General features: G+C 43.7%; 1 protein-coding gene across 1 annotated transcript; it reads right to left on the reverse strand.

Annotated features, from left to right (window-relative positions):
- Positions 1–23: 23 nt before the first annotated feature.
- LOC116520173 lies at positions 24–20,785 on the reverse strand. The gene is made up of 4 exons (XM_032234323.1): positions 20,307–20,785; positions 6,488–6,746; positions 5,170–5,412; positions 24–2,005 (listed from the first exon to the last, which is right to left on the reverse strand). The coding sequence occupies exons 1-4, from the start codon at positions 20,475–20,477 to the stop codon at positions 567–569; spliced, it is 2,112 nt and encodes a 703-aa protein (XP_032090214.1). The 5' UTR covers positions 20,478–20,785; the 3' UTR covers positions 24–566.
- Between the last annotated feature and the right edge of the window lie 1,855 nt (positions 20,786–22,640).

Consider the following 22,640-nt stretch of genomic DNA (forward strand, 5'->3'; position numbering starts at 1 on the left):
CTTCCCATGGTTCTTGGAAAACCCAACATCTTTTTGGTTTTATTGTGTACGAAGAACCCAAAAACAACACTTGGCAATAAAACAAACATCCGTGGCAAACATTAGAGAACTACACATTGTCCAACCAAGAACTTCAACCAACGTGACTTTTTTTTTCTATCCCTTCTGTGCTCCTCGCTCCAACGTTAAGAAAGCCAGTTCAAAGTGAGCTGATAGGAAACATCTCTGGGGGGGAGAGGGGTGTGTGTGGTTTCACGGGAGGTCTCGAGTTCAAGTTCAGCTTTGGTTTGCGTGCGGGACCGTCAGCGTCCCACGTCTCAAGAGGTTAACGTTTGAATTCAGGACGTCCTCGGCAGAAATTCAGGACACTGCCATGGGGAAAGAACACCATCGTGCAGGAGGCCGTGCCGTCGTCAAACTAAGAGAGGAAAATTTTGCAACACGAACGCACCAAAAAACAAGCTGGCCCCCCCCCCCCCTGGCCCAACGCATTCAGACATGAATTTATCTTTCACGCACGTCCCAAACAAATGTCTCGTTTTTTCTCCCTCTCTCTCTCTCTTTTTCTAGTATTTGGCAGTTCGGGAACTCTTGAAGGAGCGAGACACCATCTTCTTCAGCTCTTTGAAGGAACGGCTGCGTCGAAGCTTAAAGTTGTGAGGAGGCAGATTGGATGAATCCAACGTGGCAGAACCGTGCAGCCATGGGTCTCCGAGCTGGTGGAACATCCAGTCCCCATTCAGGCTGACAGCGCTGGTCGCTTCCACCTTGCTCAACCTGGAGCCGTGGCCGGGATGTCCGGCCCGTTGCCCAGGTGGCAGGTCAAAATGACCGTCTTCCGGGAAGCCGAAGGTTGCCGGCGCGTCGGAGGAAAAGGCAAGGTTGCGGTTCAAAACGACCGGTGGTAGGAACGTCCCTGCTTTCGCCCGATGGCGTCCGGAGGACTTGCTGGAAATTTCCAGCACCGATGTCCATTTCGGCTTGACGGCCTTCCCTCGGTTGGGTTGAAGTTGGCTGGGACACACCAGCCCCGCGGCCGCATGGACGTTCATTTCTGAACTGGCTCGGGCCCTGCCCACCACGCGGGATGATGGTTTGCGCCGGAGACTCAATCTGCGGAGCAGTTCGCGGGGACTCAACCAGCTTCTCTCGGCTGCCTTCTCGCCTCGCTCGGAAGTTTTTACCAACTCCCGCGAAGCGTGTTTGCCTTTGTAGAGCTTGTCGACGCCAGTCACGTCCCGCGGCAATGATGTCTCCTTCCTCAAAGAGGACTCCGTCTTGATTATCAGTTGGTGGGGCACTGCTGCCCAAATTTTTCTATCCGGCGCGGCAGATGGCTTGTTCAGGACGAGTTTGACAGAAGGATCCTGCGGTGTCGGGAGGGACATAACAGATGACTCGCTAGGTTTAACCAGGTTGGTGGTACTCGATTGAAATGAGTTGATCTCTGGGAATGGCGGGAAGTCCCACAACCCATCCAGGACCCGGGAATCTCGTGCTCCCTCTGAACCTTCAGGAGAACGCAAGTGAGAACAAGTGGAGATCCGCCGTCGGATCTTCCATCCTGGAATCGGACCCAGGATTTGACCAGCCACAGGCCCCGAACTGCAGATGGACGTCATGGATAAACTTTTCTGATTCCCCGCGAGGTATCCCGATTCGGTCCGACTCGCCGCGGTGCGACACCTGTACCGTAGCACCAATTTCGCCATGTATTGATCCAAGCGGATCTTCGGGAGTTCCCCAGAGCAGAGAAGGTCTCTCTTGGGAGAGTCGGATCTGGGAACCTTGGGAGGCGTCTCGTCGAGATCTTCCTGGGACGAGCTTTGAGAGAGGCCGTTGGTGAAGAGAGGGCTCTGTAACGCTACTGCATGGAGAGGACTGGGGTAGTGGTACACTTCGTTGGTTTTTCGGGAAACCAGATCGGACTTGTACCGTAGAAGCTGGAAATTCGGGGGTCTCGGGAGGGGCAGGGAGCCAAGGCCCAACAGGAACTCGAGGTCACCTATCCCAAGAGACACAATGAAAAAGAACTCGTGAGGTACAGGAATCTACCATTCTGCCTGAGAATTTGGCCGAGTATCTAATACTTCGTCCAGGTGTCTATCCGATTATTTATCCCTTCAGATTTGTTTCCGAAGATGCTTTTAATGAAAGGACTCGTGCGGTGGCCTAGAGGTGGAGCTCTCGCCTCACAATCACGAGGCTGCCAGTTCGATCCTAGGTAGAGGCAGATATTTCTCTCTCTGGATACAATAAGAATATACTGTATCTGCTGGACAAAACTCCGCATTGGAGACACGAAAGGCATCCGGCCATTCAAACACTCTGCTAGCTCCATTCAAGTGCCCAGACTCCACCCTGCAAGGGATTATGGGGTTGTTAAAAGAAGATGATGATGGTTTTAATGAAACAGAAATGGGGAATCAGTAGCGCCAAAATACACTTAGGGATAGGACATCTACCTACCCACTTAGAACATTCTTTCTATAGAGTGTCCTTGACGCACAACAGCTTTGTTTAGTGATGGTTCGAAGTTACAACGGCACTGAAAAACGTGACTTATGACTATGTTTCACACTTGTGTCCACCGCAACATCGCCGGGATCAAAATTGAGACGCTTGGCAACTGCGAGTCACAGCGTCCTGGAGTGATTATTGCAAAAGCACAAATAGAATACAATAGCAGAGTTGGAAGGGACCTTGGAGGTCTTCTAGTCCAACCCCCTGCTTAGGCAGGAAACCCTATTCCATTTCAGACAAATAGCTGTCCAATCTCTTCTTTAAAACCTCCAGTGTTGGGGCATTCGCAACTTCTGGAGGCAACTTCTGTTCCACTGATTAATTGTTCTCACTATCAGGAAATTTCTCCTCAGTTCTAAGTTGCCTCTCTCCTTGATTAATTTCCACCCATTGCTTCTTGTTCTACACTCAGATGCTTTGGAGGATAGCTTGACTCCCTCTTCTTTGGGGCAACCCCTGAGATATCGGGACACTGCTATCATGTCTCCCCTGGTCCTACTTTTCATTCAACTAGACCTACCCAGTTCCTGCAACCGTTCTTCATATGTTTTAGCCTCCAGTCCCCTAATCCTCTTTGTTGCTCTTCTCTGCACTCTTTCTAGAGTCTCCACATCTTTTCTACATCGTGGCGACCAAAACTGGATGCCGTATTCCAAGCGTGGCCTTGGAGTTAGAGTGCAACACTGCAGGCTACTTCAGCAGACTGCTAGCTGGAGTTCGGCAGTTCAAATCCCACCAGCTCAAATTTGACCCCATCCTTCCAAGGGGTGTGTGTGTAAAATGAGGACCCAGATTGTTGGGGGGCAAGAGGCTGACTCTGTAAACTGCTTTATAGAGGGAGGGGGCTGTTAAAAGCCCTGTGAAGCGGGATATAAGTCTAAGGGCTATTGCTATAAAGTGGTATCAACGCTTCGCCTGATCTTGATTCTATCCCTCTGTTGACACAGCCTAGAACAGTGCCAAAAACTTAAAAGCTACCTTTCCCCAGCCTCTTAACACAGTTAACAAATTCAGACCGAATGACGTGCCGAGGATTTTGCTTTTAAGCCATAATTAGGTGGGGTACTTTGTACCTTCGCCTGGAGGGGACGATAAAACGGAGACATCTTCACGTAAACAAACAGGTTGGAACAAGGGAAAAGCTGACTGCGTGGCACGGAGAAGCAAAAACACAATTAAACTCTGGTGCCTGCCTAACTTGGATCGTTTCCCTGGATCGACAGCTGAGAGGTAGCCTGCCAGGGTGACTCATTCGGGGGGCGGGCGGGTGGGTGGTAAGAGTCCCATCGGACTTTCTAGAAGATTGAGAAGACACCCTAAAAATACCTCCAGGAGGATGTGCTTCCTATCCCATTGCGATGAAGTATTCCAAAGATTGAATACATAGATCGATCCAGCCCTGCATTTTATACCATTCCTCGCCTCGATGTGAACCGACAAAGTTTCTAGTCCTCATCCAGTATTCTATTCTATTCTATTCTACTCTGTTCTCCTATTTATTTCCGATATGCTATTCTATTATCTTATTTCCTATTTACATTCTATATTCTATTCTATTCTGCTCTCCTCTACTATTCTATTCTCCTATTTATTTCCTATATTCTAATCTATTTTCTTATTTCCTATTTACATTCTATATTCTATATTCTATTCTATTCTGCTCTCCTCTCCTATTCTATTCTCCTATTTATTTCCTATATTCTATTCTATTCTCTTATTTCCTATTTACATTCTATATTCTATATTCTATTCTCCTCTACTATTCTATTCTCCTATTTATTTCCTATATTCTAATCTATTTTCTTCTTTCCTATTTACATTCTATATTCTATTCTATTCTATTCTACTCTCCTCTACTATTCTATTCTCCTATTTATTTCCTATATTCTATTCTATTTTCTTATTTCCTATTTACATTCTATATTCTATATTCTATTCTGCTCTCCTCTCCTATTCTATTCTCCTATTTATTTCCTAGATTCTATTCTATTTTCCTATTTCCTATTTATATTCTATATTCTATATTATTCTATATTCTATATTATTCTATATTATTTTATATTCTATATTATTCTATATTCTATATTATTCTATATTCCATATTCCATATTCTATTCTACTCTCCTCTACTATTCTATTCTCCTATTTATTTCCTAGATTCTATTCTATTTTCATATTTCCTATTTACATTCTATATTCTATATTCTATTTGCTCTACTCTACTCTATTTTATTTCCTAGATTCTATTCTATTTTCATATTTATATTCTATATCTATATTCTGTATTCTATTCTTCAGTTCACATCAAGGAGAGGCCGAGAATGATAAACGCAGGGCAGGATCAATTTACTTATTCGATTGATAATAATGACCTTATTCCAAAGACTAAAGGCCGCCAAACATTAAAACATCCTTCTAGAATCTTTTTTTCCTTTTAACAACCCTTTAAGGTAGGCTGAATTAAAAGGGAGACTTTCAAAATCTGCTCCTGGGGGGGGGGAGCTTCCATGGCCATGGCGAGACTCGAACCCAGACCTCCCTGGCTCAGCGGCGCCCTCACCCTTCGACAATAGAGTCTCTCGCGTTTTATGTTCCTATTAAGGATATCCCCTCGTATCCATCCCAACCAGGAAAATGGGGCCTTACCAGTGGACACCGGACGTCGGTTCTCGGTCCCGGCTACGCTGGCGAAGGTCAGGCGCTGAAGCTGGAGGTCAAGGAACCGGACGGTAGCCTCGTCTGTGGATCGCGGCCGGATGAAGCCGTTCTCGCGCAGTCCGGGCAGGTGAGAAAGGGAACCGATGCTACACCGCGAGGCCCCCGCTCCGTCACTGTGCACCGAGGCGCAGGAATCCGAGAGGGACCCCATCTCGCTGGTTTCGTAAAACCCTGAAATGCGCAGAGACCCCTGGTTACGACAAGCCGGGCTGCAAGATCCGGGTAGTCCTCAACTTACGACCGCAAAGGGCGCACCCCCAAATTTCGCTAAGCAGAACATTCACTCGGAGAGTTTTGCCCCTCGTTTCTCCTCGTGGTTGTTAAGGGGATAGATGCAAGTTGTGTCAATCGGTCTCATGGTTGTTAAGTGAACTGGGCTTCCCCCACGGTCACAAAAGAGGATCGTGTGACCCCGGGGACACTGCACCCATCGTAACTATGAATCTGTTGCCAAGCGTCCGAATTTGGATCACGTGACCTGTAGGGGGGTGCTACAGCGGTCGTAAGTGTGAAAACCTGGCTGTAAAATCCCTTTTTTTCAGTGCTGTTGCACCTTGAAATGGTCACTAAGTGAACCGTTGTAAGTCGAGGACTACCTGTACTAACTAAAAATACTTTTAAAACACGAGTTGAACGGGAGATCAGATCGACCAATCATGGACAGGCTTGTTGGGACAGTCAAGGTCTTGTTCTGCCATTCGTTTTCTATGTTTCGATCAGGATGGAACCTCCATGGGTAGGAGCAGTCTACCCCAAATGCCAAATACCTTGCAGAAAACAGGAGAAGGTGATGACTTTCATGCCCAATTCTTCTCCGAGACTGAATTGGAATTGCCGGTTTACAACACCCATCAGCCTCAATTTGCCCATGCCGATTAAATATACCGGCTGGGGTAGGGCGAGCTAACACTAACCCTAATCTAACCCTAATCTAACCCTAACCTCGAACCAACTAACCAACATGCAGATTCAGCCCCAAACTAGGATTTTATCTCATGAAGGTATAGGTGGCTTTCACGACAAACCACTGTGATAAATTGGGGCTCTTAGCTTGCGTGAACCGTGGCTTGCTGGGCCAGAGACCAACAAACCGCCATGATTGTTCCGTTCGCCTGCCAGAGAGACTTTGGAGCGTTTCAACAAACTATGGTTTACACAAACCCTGGTTAGGAAAGGCAAACAAAGGCAGACATCCGAGAAGGAAGAGGAAAATATTAGGATCTGGATGGTTTGAAGGGGGACATACCTGAACTGGGTCTCGAATCGGCTTCTAGCACTTCCGCGGTGTCTCCTCCGTTGAGGCTGACTTTCTTGGACTCCTCACCCATCATCCTCAGCCCCAGACCTTCCTTGTCCGCACCATCTTCGGCGTGAACGCACAACTCCATGTTCTCCGACGAGGCGTACAAGCCACAATTTTCCTCCCCACATCCTGCTTTGTTCTGCTCCAGCTTTGGGCCGTTGAGATGGGTCAATTTTTCAACTCTGAAGCCATTGGTCTCCTCCTGTTTGGCCGGGGGGAAGAAGAGAGGAAGGTCAAGAGGTCTCTTTTGGAGGGGAGGGTTGCAAAGAGACCCCCGTCGGGCCTGCTGCCGTCTTTTCTTTTGGGTCTTTGGCCTGCCACACTTTCTATTGTTCTACTATGCTTTTTTCTATGGTGGGAAAATGGGATTGTAAGGAGTTAGATGCTATGTAGCCATAACAACATTCTTTCTAGAAAGCCAAGGTCATCCTTTGTCTCTGCACCTCTGCACCTGACCAAAACTGGATGGGAGGAAGCTGCCAGTGTGGCAGTGGGAGATTGGACTATGAGATGGACTTGTGTGTGTGTGTGGGGGGGGCAAGATCTTGAACTTTCAACTAGGTGGGGGAAAACCGGGAAGCTTTCAGATTTGGGTTTTCCCAGATGTGCCAATGTGTCTCTCTTCATAAATTGGAACTTTGAGCAATACTTTGCCTTGGAATCTGATTTACTTTAGGATGCTGTTTGGAACCCTGGCGGTGCTCAACCTCGGAGGGATCCCGTGCTTGCTGGAGTAGATCCCTCACACACCCTGTCCATCCTCCCCTTGTTTTTCCTTTCTTTCTCTTTCTTTTCCTTCCTTCCCTCTCCATATTTTCCTTCCCTTCCTTTCCTTCTTTCTTTCTTTTCCTTCCTTCTCCGTATTTTCCTTTCCTTCCTTTTCTCCTTTCTTTTCCTTCCTCCCTTCTCCATATTTTCCTTTCCTTCTTTTCCTTCTTTCTTTCTTTTCCTTCCCTCTCCATATTTTTCTTTCCTTCCTTTTCTCCTTTCTTTCTTTTCCTTCCTTCCCTCTCCATATTTTCCTTTCCTTCCTTTTCTCCTTTCTTTCTTTTCCTTCCTTCCCTCTCCATATTTTCCTTTCCTTCTTTTCCTTCTTTCTTTTCCTTCCTTCCCTCTCCATATTTTCCTTTCCTTCTTTTCGTTCCTTCCTTCTCCATATTTTCTGTTTCCTTTCCTTTTTCCTTTCCTTCCTTTCCTTTTCTTTCCCCCCTTTCTTCCTCGCTTCTTTCCTTCTCCATATTCCTCCAATTTATATTACCTGCCTGTCTAGCAAAACCAGTGACTGACCTCATACTTCTCGGTGGATTCCTAAGTCCAAACCAACAAATGAAGTAATCAAATCATAATCCACTCGATAGTACATTCCAAGCCCAGCCACTTCTCCCGATCTCTTGAGCAAAATACATTCCATCGTTTCACGTGGGTTGATCCAAACACTTCCTTGTGCAAAGCGACATTTTCAGTGTAGGACACTGAGCAAACCAGTTTGACTTGGTTCCCTCTTTGTGCGCCTTCCTGAATCTGATCAATAGAGCTGGCATTGTAGCCGACAAGAGAAGGAAGGTCCCGAGATAGGAGAAGTGACCCAAACGAGGGAAAACATTAAAAAAAAACCACAGATCCTTCAACGCTGAAAGGCGGATTTATGTCAAGGTGTTTTTTTTGGGCGGGGGGGAAATCCAAGCAAAAAAAGAGAAGCTGCGTTTTTATTTTGCACCTGACCAATTTTTAACAATGATTTAATAGCTGACCAGCTGCTGTGAGGCTGTAAACCGAGTTGATGAAAAGAGAAGGATTCAGCAGGGTTACTGCCACTTTAAGAAGCTGTATATATATAAGGGAGGCCATCTCTCTCTCCCCTTGTATCGCTCTCCATGGGTATTATCTTCATAGTACTTCTCCATGTGGAGTTGGAGATTGCTTGCTTGCCTAGTTGTGCCTAGAACATGTATGTATGTATGTGTGTGTGTATGTATGTATGTATCTATCTATATCTATCTATCTATCATCTATCTATCTATATCTATCTATCTATCATCTATCTATCTATCTATCTATCTATCTATCTATCTATCTATCTATCATCTATCTCTATATCTATCTATCTCTATATCTATCTATCTATCTATCTATCTATCTATCTATCTATCATCTATCTCTATATCTATCTATCTCTATATCTATCTATCATCTATCTATCTATCTTCTATCTATCTATATCTATATATCTATATCTATATCTATCTATATATCTATATCTATATCTATATCTATATCTATATCTATATCTATATCTATATCTATATATCTATATCTATATCTATATCTATATCTATATCTATCTATATCTATATCTATATCTATATCTATATATCTATATCTATCTATATCTATATCTATATCATCTATATCTATATCTATATCTATCTATCTACCTACCTACCTACCTACCTACCTACCTACCTACCTACCTACCTACCTACCTACCTACCTACCTATCTATCTATCTATCTCCTGTATGCCTTGTATTATAGGTGGCTCAGTGGCTAAGACGCCGAGTTTGTCGATCAGAAAGGTCGGCAGTTCAGCAGTTTGAATCCCCAGCGCTGCGTAACGGACTGAGCTCCCGTGACTTGTCCCAGCTTCTGCCAACCGAGCAGTTCGAAAGCACGTAAAAAGTGCAAGTAGAAAAATAGGAACCACCTTTGGTGGGAAGGGAATGGCGTTCCATGCGCCTTCGGCATTGAGTCATGCCGGCCACATGACCACAGGGACATCTTCAGACAGCGCTGGCTCTTCCGCTTTCAAACGGAGATGAGCACTGCCCCCTAGAGTCGGGAACGACTAGCAGATACGTGCAAGGGGAACCTTTAACTTTACTTATGCCTTGTATATAGATGTCTTGTATATAAACCACTGTTTGTAAGACAAACTTCTGTGTTCTTTATTTTATTCACTGTGCACACTCTGACAAATATATATATATATATATATATATATATATATATATATGTGTTTGTGTGTGTGTGTGTGTGTATGTATGTATGTATGTACGCACGCACGCACATACATACATACATACATACATACATATCCTGAAAGCATCTTTTTAAAAAATATTAATACCAGAGTGGGCAGGAATCCCGGCTGACATAAAATGAGGAACAGCCTTTGCAATGCAACAGGTGGGAAGTCGGAGCCAAGGAAAACAGCTTTCTGATAGCAGAAAAATTTATTGGCCATTTAGTGAGGTCTCCAGGCCAGAGGTAAGGTAACTACTTCGCCAATCATTAATTTACACCTTGAACCAACAAGAAACCGGGGCAGGACTCGACAGCCAAAGGTGTAAAAGATTACAGTTTTATAATAAACCTGTTTGATAAAGATATCATGAAGAGGCCTCCAATTTTCTTGAACAGCGGTTAGAAATATGTTTATATTATATCTTTTCTCTCTAAGGCAGTGTTTCTCAACCTTGGCAACTTGGAAGATGTCTGGACTTCAACTCCCAGAATTCCCCAGCCAGCTGGCTGACTTCAACTCCCAGAATCCTCCTGGCTAGGGAATTCTGGGAGTTGAAGTCCGGACATCTTCAAGTTGCCACGGTTGAGAAATACTGCTCTAAGGCAGTGTTTTTCAATCTTTTTTGTGCAAAGGCACACTTTTTTCATGAAAAAGATCACGAGGCACACCACCATTAGAAAATGTTAAAAAAATTTAACTCTGTGCCTATATTGACTATATATAAAGTAATTTTCCCACGGCACACCTTACACTATGTCACGGCACACTAGTGTGCCGCGGCACAGTGGTTGAAAAACACTGCTCTAAGGCATGACAGCCGGAAGAAGGGTGGACTTCAACTCCCAGAATCCTCCTGGCTAGGGAATTCTGGGAGTTGAAATCCACATACTTTAAAATTTGCCAAATTTGAGGAACACAGCCCTAAAATGACATCATGCCTCCCTTTCTTCCATATTCTATCCTTTCCGATCATCCGACCCATAAAATCACATTTTGCCCCCTCATTTTCAGCAAAACGAAAACCTCCATAAAGGACTTTGGGTCCCTGATAAATGTAGTTATTGCTTTTTCCGCTAATCGAGCAAGTTCCTTTTTTTTTTGTGCCAAGTTTGCAATTCTTCCGCAACCCAATGAATATTTCAGAATCTTGTTCTCCGTTTGTGCATCAAATCATCTTCATAATTCATATCTTTTTTCCCCCTAATCGTCTATCCATTAACGCCAGTGAGAAAAGTTCCACCTTCGACAGAATATTTAAAATTCTAGGCACTGAATTGGAACCTAACGCTTTTTAACTTGAGGGGTCCTTGCTGGTCTCTGAGCTGGGTTTTTGTTGTTGTTGTTGAAGACGCTTCATGACCCAACTAGGGAACATCATCAGTGCTCGGAGGAGCATTTGCAGCAAACCCCCCTTCCTTTCTAGCACTGATGATGTTCCCTAGTTGGGTCATGAAACGTCTGCAAGAAAACCACCAAGCTCAGAAAGCAGCAAGGACCCCGCAGTTCTCCTCCTCCTCTTCCTCCTCCTATCCACAATCCCCATTCCCTTCTAGCACTGATGATGTTCTCTAGTTGGGTCATGAGATGTCTGCAAGAAAACAAGCAAGCACCCATTTCAACCCTGAGGTACAAATATTCTCTTCTATCCAATTCACTTGTCTAGAAACAGAGATCAAATCCCACTCTCTTCTAGCACTGGTGATGTTACCAAGCTGGGTCATGAAATGTCTGTAAGAGAACAGCCAAGATCTTCCTCCTGCCAACAGTTCCCCCCCTCCTTCTCCTCTTCCTTCTCCTTCTCTTCCTCCTCCTCCTTCTCACCATTCCCTTCTAGCACTGATGGTGTTCTCTAGTTGGGTCATGAAACGTCTGGAAGAAAACTACCAAGCTTGGATAACCCAATGAACTCACAATCTTCCTCCTCCTTGCAAACACTACCTCCTTCTAGTACTGATGATATTACCTAGTTGGGCCACGAAATGTCTGTAAGAAAACCACCAAGCTCAGAGAGCACCAAGGACCCCACAATTCCCCCCCCCTCCTCCTCCTCCTCCTCCTCCCCATCCTCCTCTTCCTCCTCTAGTCTGCAAATCCTACTCCCTTCTAGCACTGATGATGTTACCTAATTGGGTCACAAAATGCCTGTAAGAAAACCACCAAATTCACAGAGTAACATGGACCCCACAGTCCTCCTCCTCTTCACAAGCCCCACTCCCTTCTAGCACTGATGATGTTACCTAATTGGGTCATGAGACATCTGCAAGAAAACCACCAAGCTCAGAGAGCCTCAAGGACCCCACAATTCTCTCCTCCTCCTCCTCCTCCTCCTCTAGTCTGCAAATCCTACTCCCTTCTAGCACTGATGATGTTACCTAGTTGGGTCACGAAATGTCTGCAAGAAAACCACCAAATTCACAGAGTAACATAGACCCCCCCCCCAGTCCTCCTCCACTTCACAAGCCCCACTCCCTTCTAGCACTGATGATGTTACCTAATTGGGTCATGAGACATCCGCAAGAAAGAAACCAAGATGAGGGAGCACCAAGGACCCCCCCCCCCAGTCCTCCTCCTCCTCCTTGCAAACCCCATTCCCTCCTAGCACTGATGATGTTACCTAGTTGGGTCACGAAACGTCTGGAACAAAATAACCAAGCTCAGAGAGCACCAACAATTCAGGCTTGAGCTACAGACATTCTCCTTTTTTATTATTATTATTATTATTATTATTATTATTATTATTATTATTACACATATGTCAAGCATCCCAATGACCCCCCATGGTTTAATCGGCACTTTCCTGAATCCTCCCACACATGAGGTTGAACCGAAACTGAGGGCGGAGAAAAAATATCTACCTTCGCGGAGGCAAACTGAAAAAACCACAGGAATGCCAAGATGTAAAGGTGAGCGAAAACAGTTTATTTATTTTTTTAACACAAAAAATGTAAGCATGCCAACCTTGTTAGCCTCCGTTCGAGAGGTAGCTGGTGCCAAAAGGAAGTCCCCACCACTGCAAACAGAAAGTTTATTGTTTTGGTGAGTGTGCCTCCCTCCCTGGGAGGTGCACTAAGGTCATGGCATCCGGACCTCTCAATCCCTGGCAAACAGATGGGGAAGACATGGAGGGAGGGACAGATTTTATTTTCCTGGGCTCTGAGATCACCGCAGATGGGGACGGCAGCCAAGGAATTAAAAGAGGCTTGTTCCTGGGGAGGAAAGTGATGGCAAACCTAGACAGCATCCTAAAAAGCAGAGACATCGCCCTGCCAATCAAAAGGGTGTCTAGTCAAGGCTCTGGTTTCCCCAGTTGCCATGGAGGGCTGTGAAGTTTGGACCACAAGGAAGGCCGAGCGCCAAAGAATGGAGGCCTTTGAACTCTGGTGCTGGAGAAGACTCCTGCATTGAGTCCCTTGGACTGCAAGGCCATCCAACCGGTCAGTCCTAGAGGAGATCAACCCTGGCTGCTCTTTAGAAGGCCAGATCCTGAAGAGGAAACTCAAAGACTTTGGCCACCTGATGAGAAGGAAGAAGGACTCCCTGGAGAAGAGCCTCGTGCTGGGAACGATGGAGGGCAAAAGAAGAAGGAGAAGAAGAAGGAGGAGGAGGAGGAGGAGGAGACTTCTATCTATCTGTCTGACTGACTGCCTACCTATCTATCAACTTACCTATCTACCTACCTATATAATTATCTCTATCTATCTATCTATCTATCTATCTATCTATCTATCTATCTATCTATCTATCTATCTATCTATCTAATCTCCCGCGAGTCCCTTGGACTGCAAGGCCATCCAACCGGTCAGTCCTAGAGGAGATCCACCCTGGCTGCTCTTTAGAAGGCCGGATCCTGAAGAGGAAACTCAAAGACTTTGGCCACCTGATGAGAAGGAAGAAGGACTCCCTGGAGAAGAGCCTCGTGCTGGGAACGATGGAGGGCAAAAGAAGAAGAAGGGGACTTCTATCTACCTATCTGTCTATCTTCCTGCCTGCCTGCCTGCCTGCCTGCCTGCCTACCTACCTACCTACCATCTATCTATCTATCTATCTATCTATCTATCTATCTATCTATCTATCTATCTATCTACTATATCTATCATCTATCTATCTATCTACATCTATCCTATCCTATCCTATCCTATCCTATCCATCCATCCATCCATCCATCCATCCATCCATCCATCCATCCATCCATCCATCTATCTATCTATCTATCTCCTGCATTGAGTCCCTTGGACTGCAAGGCCATCCAACGGGTCAGTCCTAGAGGAGATCAACCCTGGCTGCTCTTTAGAAGGCCGGATCCTGAAGAGGAAACTCAAAGACTTTGGACACCTAATGAGAAGGAAGAAGGACTCCCTGGAGAAGAGCCTCATGCTGGGAACGATGGAGGGAAGAAGAAGAAGAAGAAGAAGAAGAAGAAGAAGGAGGAGGAGGAGGAGGAGGAGGAGGGGACGGCAGAGAAGGAGGTGGCTGGATGGAGTCACTGAAGCAGCCGGCCTGAGCTTCAATGGACTCCAGAGGATGGGAGAGGACAGGAAGGCCTGGAGGAACGTTGTCCATGCGGTCACGATGAGTCGGACACGACTTTGCAACTAACAACACCTCCCTCCCACAATGCCAAAGCAAAACCCGCGTGAAATAGCCAAGAAATATATGGTAAATACATCATTTCTACTCCAGTTGTAAAGCTTTGCAGATCCACCAAAGTTCTAGATTTTCTTCCCAGCTTGGCTTGGAACGGCACGGAGACAGCACGATGGGGAAGGCAGGACCTAAGGGTAACCCTCAACTTAAAACACAACCGAGCCCCAAAATGTTTGTGGTTAAGGAGGACACATTTCTTAGGTGAGTTTGGCTCCATTTTTACAACCTTTCCGGCCACAGTTCTTGAGTGAAACCTTGGGATTGTTAAAAGTTGGGAACTGAAGCTGGATTCCCCCTTGACTCTGCTCCTCAGAAGTGGCAGAAAAAAAGGAATCACGTGACACTGGAACCGTCATAAATATGAGTCAGCTGCCGAGCGTCTGGATTTTGACCATGTGACCGTCACGAAGGTTTCAACGGTCGTAAGGGTGAAGAATGGTCATAAATCACTTCTTTTCCCAGTGCCGTTGCAATGACTGTGGCAAGAGACTCTCGGCCTTCCGAAAGTCTACTGGCGATTCCGGCCAGCCTGGGGCTGTTGACCCCATGAATGAGGTCCATCCCCACTAAGATTGAGTGCATGATGTGTCTTTTTAACCTGCTTTCCCTCTCCATTTTTTTTTTTAGTATCCTTTCCCTCCTTTTTTCTTTCTTTCTCTTTCTTTCTCCTTCCCTCCTTCCTTCCTTTTTCTTTCTTTTCCTTCCTTTTTTCTTTCTGTTCCTTCCTTTCTTTTTCTTTCTTTCTCTTTCTTTCTCCTTCCCTCCTTCCTTCCTTTTTCTTAATTTTCCTTTCTTTTTTCTTTCTGTTCCTTCCTTGTTTTTATGTAAGCCGCCCGGAGTCCTTCGGGATTGGCCGGCATATAAATTCATTAAACTTTGAAACTTTGAAGAGAGGTTGTAAAACAAGGCAAAACTTAACAAATGTCTCCCTTAGCCACAGAAATCTTGGCCTCAATTAATGTCCACCGCCAAAGACGTTGTTTTTTTTAATCAACATCGTATTTGGTTATTTTTAAAAATAATTTTTACAGGACGTATATTTTTGTGCACGGTTTTATTATGCTAGATTTCTTAGTGTTCGGTAAATAAACATGTTATTATTGTAATAAGGGTGTTCAGAGTATCGCATACCTCATCGATTTTATAGCTGTACAAAGTTGTGTTTTGTAGTGACACCGTTGTTCATATCATTGTACTTTATCAATCCTGATGTTTAATTTATTACAATTTGTCAAACAAAAATGAGATCACGAATAAAAGAATAAAAATACAGGGACAAGGACGAGAGGCGTATTAGAGGCACTTAAACACACACCCCTCTACTAAACACTTAAGTATGATGTAAGGTCCACGGAAGTCCATTATTGTATTTGTTATCTTTTATTCCCCTTTTTATTATTTTCTGTTGTTGGCCGTCGACCAAATAAATAAAATCCTTCCTCGTGTGACGTCCATGTTTTGCTTTTTTTTAAAGTGGGGAGATTTTTAAAACTCAAGCTATTTAAGGATTAAAATTAATCCTTGCAGACTCTTTTTGCAAACACGTTATTAGATCCCCTTAACTGCATCAACCGTCCTGGGCAATCCCGAACCCAAAAAGGTTTGGGCCACATCTGTGTACACACCTGGAAGAGTTTTGGCTGGCTGCAACATCAGACACACCTTGTTCCTTTCTTGCACCCCTTAAGTAGGCTAAATTTTTGCACAAAAGGGTCAGGAATTTAAACAAAAAAAAAAAACCATTGCTTCTCTCTCATTTTGGAGGGTGGAAGGCATTGATTCAAGAAAACTTCCCCTTGCCAAACCAAAGCCAAAACTTTTACGGTGGAAACCTCAATTTTAATCTGTGTTTGTGTTTGGAAGCTTAGAGGAGGAAACATGGGATGGCTCCAGATTGTCAAACGGTGGGAGTGTTCCCATATGTTAGATGTCACACACCCGATATGGAGAACACACCCAGCCCAATTCACACACCCATCCCCCCTTCGTCCAGCCCACCCCTCACCAAGCCTCACCCTGATCCTTCCCCGCCCCCTTTGCAAAGCTTCGATATTAATTGCCCATCTGCCACGTTGCCACAAGCTGTTTTTGCTCTCACGTATTTTATATATACCTGCTCCGTCTTCCTGGTTCCTAGCTGAGCCTTCAATCTAACCCTTCCGTATTTAGGAAGCAGGTGTGATCTCATTTCTCTGCCCCCTCCCAACCCAATCCAGGCTCAAGTCCTCTCCACCCAATCTGCCACTTCCCAACCACGCCTTTCTAATTTAATCCTAATTTCCCCTGCACCCCTGTCTTTTTTACAAACTCCCTTGCTTTGCAAATTTACGTTCTTGCTAGCTGGATACCCGTGCTTCGCGACGAAACTATGCGATCGGGCAATGCACCGAACACGTAACGCATAAGGGACTATCGCTCCCCGCACCCCGCCTTGAGCAATTCCGTAGGTGGTAAGGCGTAGACATTTTGGCGAGGTACCGACGTTTAGTACTGTGAGGAATCCCGGACCGCTCCTGAGTGAAGAGGAGTGGAACGTCTGCCAGTTTGAACTGAGGTAACAGAATGTGAGGCAACTGGCAGTTGGAACAGAGTTATTTTCAGGTGGGGAGGAGGAGTAGAATGTCTACCTCCTTAGCACCAGAGCATGTTAATAATATAAGGCAACTGGCAGTTGGAACAGAGTTCTTTTCAGGTGGGGAGGGGGAGTGGAATGTCTACCTCCTTAGCATCAGAGCATGTTAATAATATAAGGCAACTGGCAGTTGGAACAGAGTTCTTTTCAGGTGGGGAGGGGGAGTAGAAAGTCTAACTCCTTAGCACCAGAGCGTGTTAATTACTATATAAGAAATACTGATGATCTGATAGTCATTTCAAAAAATCCTTTCTTAGTGGGTACCTAGAAGCCAAGAGGAACATATAGGCCAAATTTCCGTGACGGAGCCCACAATGGAGCCCAACCTGCAGGCCCACACCTTACCTAAATGGGCAACTAAATTGGATGGTTCCTCTTTTCTTCTTTCCTTTTCTTTTTTCTCCTTCCCTACTTCCTTCCTTTTTCTTTTCTTTCCTTTCCTTCCTTTTTTTTTCTTTCTGTTCCTTCCTTTCCCTCCTTTTTTCTTTCTTTCTCTTTCTTTCTCCGTCCCTCCCTCCCTCCTTCCTTTTTCTTTCCTTCCTTTTTTCTTTTCTTCTTTCTCCTTCCTTCCTTCCTTCTTACCTTTCCCCTTTCCCTTGAAAACATTTCGCTTCTCATCCAAGTAGCTGGATGGTTGAGGATCTCCTTAGATATAAATTTTGTGGCAGACAATTTTCCGTCTCCTGCCTCTGGTTTGACAGCCAAGGAATCAAATAATACAAATATTAAAAAAAAAACATGGATAATTTTGCTTCAGTCTGGAAAAGTGTGCAGAAGACTGGCTGAGTTTAACTCCTAATTACTTCATGGAACAGCCATAAATAAATAAAATGATCTGTTTTCCGGGATACTTTTTTTCTGTTTTCTCAATTCTAGCCACACCCGTGTGATTTCCTGGTGGTCTTCCATCCGCGTATTAACCAGATTCCATTTCCCTTCCCAGACATGAAACAAAAACATGAATGATTTTGCTTGCATCTGGAAAGGTGTACAGAAGACTCAATCTGAGCTGAATTCCTAATTATTTTATGGAATATCCATAAATAAAAAGAATGTCTGTGTATATATGTATATATATGTATGTGTGTGTATATATGTGTGTGTGTGTGTGTGGTGTGCATATATCTCTATACCTATCTACACACACACACACACATACACACACACATATATATATTCTGTTTCCTCAATTCTAGCCACACCGATGTGATTTCCTGGTGGTCTTCCATCCGCGTATTAACCAGATTCCGTTTCCCTTCCCAGACACGAAACAAAAACATGAATGATTTTGCTTGCATCTGGAAAGGTGTACAGAAGACTCAATCTGAGTTGAATTCCTAATTATTTTATGGAATATCCATAAATAAAAAGAATGTCTGTGTATATATGTATATATATATATATATGTGTGTGTGTGTGTATATGTGTGTGTGTGTGTGGTGTGCATATATCTCTATACCTATCTACACACACACACACACATATATTCTGTTTCCTCAATTCTAGCCACACCGATGTGATTTCCTGGTGGTTTTCCATCCGCGTATTAACCAGATTCCGTTTCCCTTCCCAGACACGAAACAAAAACATGAATGATTTTGCTTGCATCTGGAAAGTTGTACAGCAGACTCAATCTGAGTTGAATTCCTAATTATTTTATGGAATATCCATAAATAAAAAGAATGTCTGTCTGTCTGCATGTATGTATATTTGTGTGTGTGTGTATCTCTATCTCTATCTATCTATCTATACACACATACACATTATCTATCTATCTATCATCTATCTATCTATCTATCTATCTATCTATCTATCTATCTATCTATCTATCTATAACTATCTATCTATCTATCATCTATCTATCTAATCTATCTAATCTATCTATCTATCTATCTATCTATCTAATCTATCTATCTATCTATCTATCCTTCCTTGTTTCTCAATTCTAGCCTCAGCCATGAGATATCCTAGTGATCTTCCGTCCAAGGGTTAACTAGACACGAAACGTTAATTTTTTCCTCCAATTAGAGTAAAACAACACACCCACATTTGCACACTAGCTCTATTTTTCTGCCTTTTCACAATTTGCCTGCACACACACACAAAATCCAAACAGGTGAGGACTATACCACTCAGCCTTCTCAACCATCTCAGCCCCCTGGAGGTGTGAGCAGGCTGGAAAAAAAAGCAGCTGAGTATTTCTAATTAAACTAAGACTTTAATTGCAATAAATCCTGATTCCCCCACCCCCTTTCCTTCTACTTTTCCAGTTTTAGCTTGTAAAGCAAGCAAATATCTTCTTCAGATTTCAACACCAGGTAAAATTAAATCGTAGTGAAGTGAAATATTGAAATCGTTTTTTTTTTTAATTTTCTTTTTCTCTCGACTTTGGCCAAGGATTTTAACTTGGAACCAAATCCAAACAAGCAGAGTTCATTCCTGGCAAAGTAACCAGTAATTCCCCCCCCCCTCCCGCAAGAAGTATAATATCCCCCTTCTACACAGGAATATAATTCATCTTCCCCCCACATATGCCAAAAAAAGGGATATGGTTTAGGGAAGAAGGGAAGGCCAAATCTTTCTCTCCTGAGCTTCCTTTAAGCTTCGGCGTTTTGAAATTTAAAAAACGAACAAGTCCAGGAAATATTTTAAATCGCATTCCGGATCAAAAGAGGAAAAGATACAGCACCCCCCCCCTCCTCTCTCCATTTTTTTTCCTTCCTCCATTCAAAACTACAAATCCCAAACATGGATACTGACCACATGGCAGAAGGGGAAACCCCCCTCCCCAAATTCCAGCCTGCTCTTTAAACAACAAAAGCGGCTAAGCCCAGCTGCGGGAATGATGGGAGTTGTAGTGGAAGGCTTTTACAGCACAACAGTCGCCCCCCCCTTAAAGGATACCCCCCCCCAGATTTCCACCAGACCCATTTGCTCTAAAGCCTCAACAACTTCTCCTGAGCCCTCCTCAAAAGAGATCCTTTAAGGGTGGATCCCCCCCCCCCAAACACGAGGCCAAAACATCCAGAAAAGCTTGGAAATTTTAAAATAAAAAAGGAAGGGGGGAAAAAACTAGAATCTCTTATTGCACAGGTGAAATCTTTGGCAGGATTCCTCAGGGCTCCAGGGATGGTGACGAGGAAATCCACCAGGTTTCCAGAGAGAACCAGAAGCAAACAGAGAAAGCCAGATCTCAAAGTGGCTGCAAAGCCACTGGATCCCACCAGTTGGCTCACCTGCTTACCTGTTGTTGTTTGTTAAAAATTATTATTATTATCTGGCTTGGCACCTGATGGAAGATTTATTTTTTTTTAAGCCAAGATTATTTTTGGGCTCGCCTAAGAAATGCAGAGATTCCCGGCAAGGATTTACACGCGTGTAATTTCCCCGGGAGGAGAAATTAGGGCTGGCCACGCAGCCCACCCACCCACCCACGCCCCCCAAACACATCCCCCATCTCACCGATCGGGGCTCCGACCCAGTCAAGGCACTCTCCACGTTGGCTTTCTGCATCTCGCGCAAGAGATCCAGTTCCCAGAGCCCGGCCAGGCTGGCTTGGAGACGCTCCCCGATGCGAAGCCGCTCGTGGCCCGACCACAGCGAAGGGGTGGGCACGGCCCGGCGGCTGGCCATGGAGACCCTCCCGGACGAGGCGCCCGAGCCCCCCGAACCGTGCGCCTTTGGAGAGAGGGAGAGGTGGCTGGCATGCACCTGCCCCCAGGTGATTTGGAGCTAAGGAGCAAGCAGGTGGGGGAGAGGCAGAAGAAGGGTGGGTGGGTTAAAACCCAAAGAGGGGGAGGGGTCGAGGAGAGGGGGTGCAGATCTGGGGGGGGGGAGAGAGCTCGTTTCCCACCCACCCAAGCCCCTTCCAAGCCTTGGGGGAACTTCAGCTGTTTCCAGGGCGCAGCGAAGCGCAGTTCAGACAAAGGAGAAAGGTTTTGAACGCGTCACGTGCAAACGGGGCTTTTTTTTCCCCCTCCCCCCCTTTTGGGAGGGGTGTGCCCACGCCCCTTCCCCTCCCACTCGCGTCGACGGCTCCTGATTGGCCCAACCCACTGGGAGATATTTCCCCACCCACCCACCCACCCCCAAGCCCGACGAGAGAGCAGAGAAAAAAAGAAAAAGAAAAACTTTGCGAAAGTTGCGCGCTTCTCAAGGAAGGCTAGGTAGCTTCAAACCAGGTAGCTTCAACCTGGTTTATGAATTCTTTACTGGCCAAGGGTGATGGGACACACAAGGAATTTGTCCTTGGTGCGTTATGCTCTCAGTGTACGTAAAAAGACAAGATACATTCGTCAAGAATCATAAGGTACAACACTTAAGGAAAGTCACAGGGTACAAATAGGCAATCAGGAAACAATCAATATCTAGAATAGAACAGAACAGAAGATAATAGATAATGGAATGGAATAGAGGAGAGATAGAAGGGAAAAAAGAGAAGGGAAGGGAAGAGAAGAGGAATGGAATTAAATAGGAATAGAATAGAATAGGAGAAAAGAAAAGAGAATAAAATAGAATAGGAATAGAATAGAATAAATAGAGAATAGAATAGAATTTAGAATAGAATAAAATTGATTAGAATAAATAGAGAACAGAATAGAATTTAGAATAAAATAGAATAGAATAGAGAATAGAATAGAGTTTAGAATAGAATAAAATAGAATAGAGAATAGAATAGAATTTAGAATAAATAGAATAGAATAAATAGAAAATAGAATAGAATTTAGAATAAATAGAATAGAATAGAGAATAGAATAGAATAGGATCCTTTATTGTGATTGGACACACAAGGAATTTGTCCTTGGTGCATTATGCTCTCAGTGTACGTAAAAAGACAAGATACATTCGTCAAGAATCATAAGGTACAACACTTAATGATAGTCACAGAGTACAAATAGGCAATCAGGAAACAATCAATATCAATATAAATGGAATACAATGTAGAATAGAATACAATACTAGAATAGAATAGAACAGAAGATAATAGATAATGGAATGGAATAGAGGAGAGATAGAAGGAAGAAAAGAGAAGGGAAGGGAAGAGAAGAGGAATGTAATTAAATAGGAATAGAATAGAAGGAGAATAGAAAAGAGAATAAAATAGAATAGAATAGGAATAGAATAGAATAAATAGAGAATAGAATAGAATTTAGAATAGAATAAAATAGAATAGAATGTATAGAATAGAATTTAGAATAAAATAGAATAGAATAAATAGAGAATAGAATAGAATTTAGAATAAAATAGAATAGAGAATAGAATAGGGTTTAGAATAGAATAAAATAGAATAGAATAAATAGAGAATAGAATAGAGTTTAGAATAGAATAAAATAGAATAGAATAAATAGAGAATAGAATAGAATTTAGAATAAATAGAATAGAATAAATAGAGAATTGAATAGAATAGGATCCTTTATTGTGATTGGACACACAAGGAATTTGTCTTTGAAGCATTATGCTCTCAGTGTACATAAAAAGACAAGATACATTCGTCAAGAATCATAAGGTACAACACTTAGTGATAGTCACAGGGTACAAATAAGCAATGAGGAAACAACAGCAATATAAATGGAATATAATGTAGGATAGAATACAATACTAGAATAGAATAGAACAGAAGATAATAGATAATGGAATGGAATAGAGGAGAGATAGAAGAAAAGAGAAGGGAAGAGAAGAGAAGAGGAATGGAATTAAATAGAAGAGAAAAGAAAAGAGAATAGGAATAGGAATAGAATAAATAGAGAATAGAATAGAATTGAGAATAGAATAGAATTTAGAATAGAATAAAAGAAT

Source organism: Thamnophis elegans, chromosome 17 (genome assembly GCF_009769535.1).
Source record: "Thamnophis elegans isolate rThaEle1 chromosome 17, rThaEle1.pri, whole genome shotgun sequence".
Classification (NCBI taxonomy): Eukaryota; Metazoa; Chordata; class Lepidosauria; order Squamata; family Colubridae; genus Thamnophis; species Thamnophis elegans.

What these genes read in the sequence shown, in the direction of transcription:
- LOC116520173 (XM_032234323.1), bottom strand. Translation starts at nt 20,477, where the DNA reads ATGGCCAGCCGCCGGGCCGTGCCCACCCCTTCGCTGTGGTCGGGCCAC. An exon ending in CTGGGTCGGAGCCCCGATCG is followed by an intron (nt 6,747 to 20,306) that starts GTGAGATGGGGG and finishes CCGGCCAAACAG; the next exon opens with GAGGAGACCAATGGCTTCAG. An exon ending in CCGACGTCCGGTGTCCACTG is followed by an intron (nt 2,006 to 5,169) that starts GTAAGGCCCCAT and finishes CTCTTGGGATAG; the next exon opens with GTGACCTCGAGTTCCTGTTG.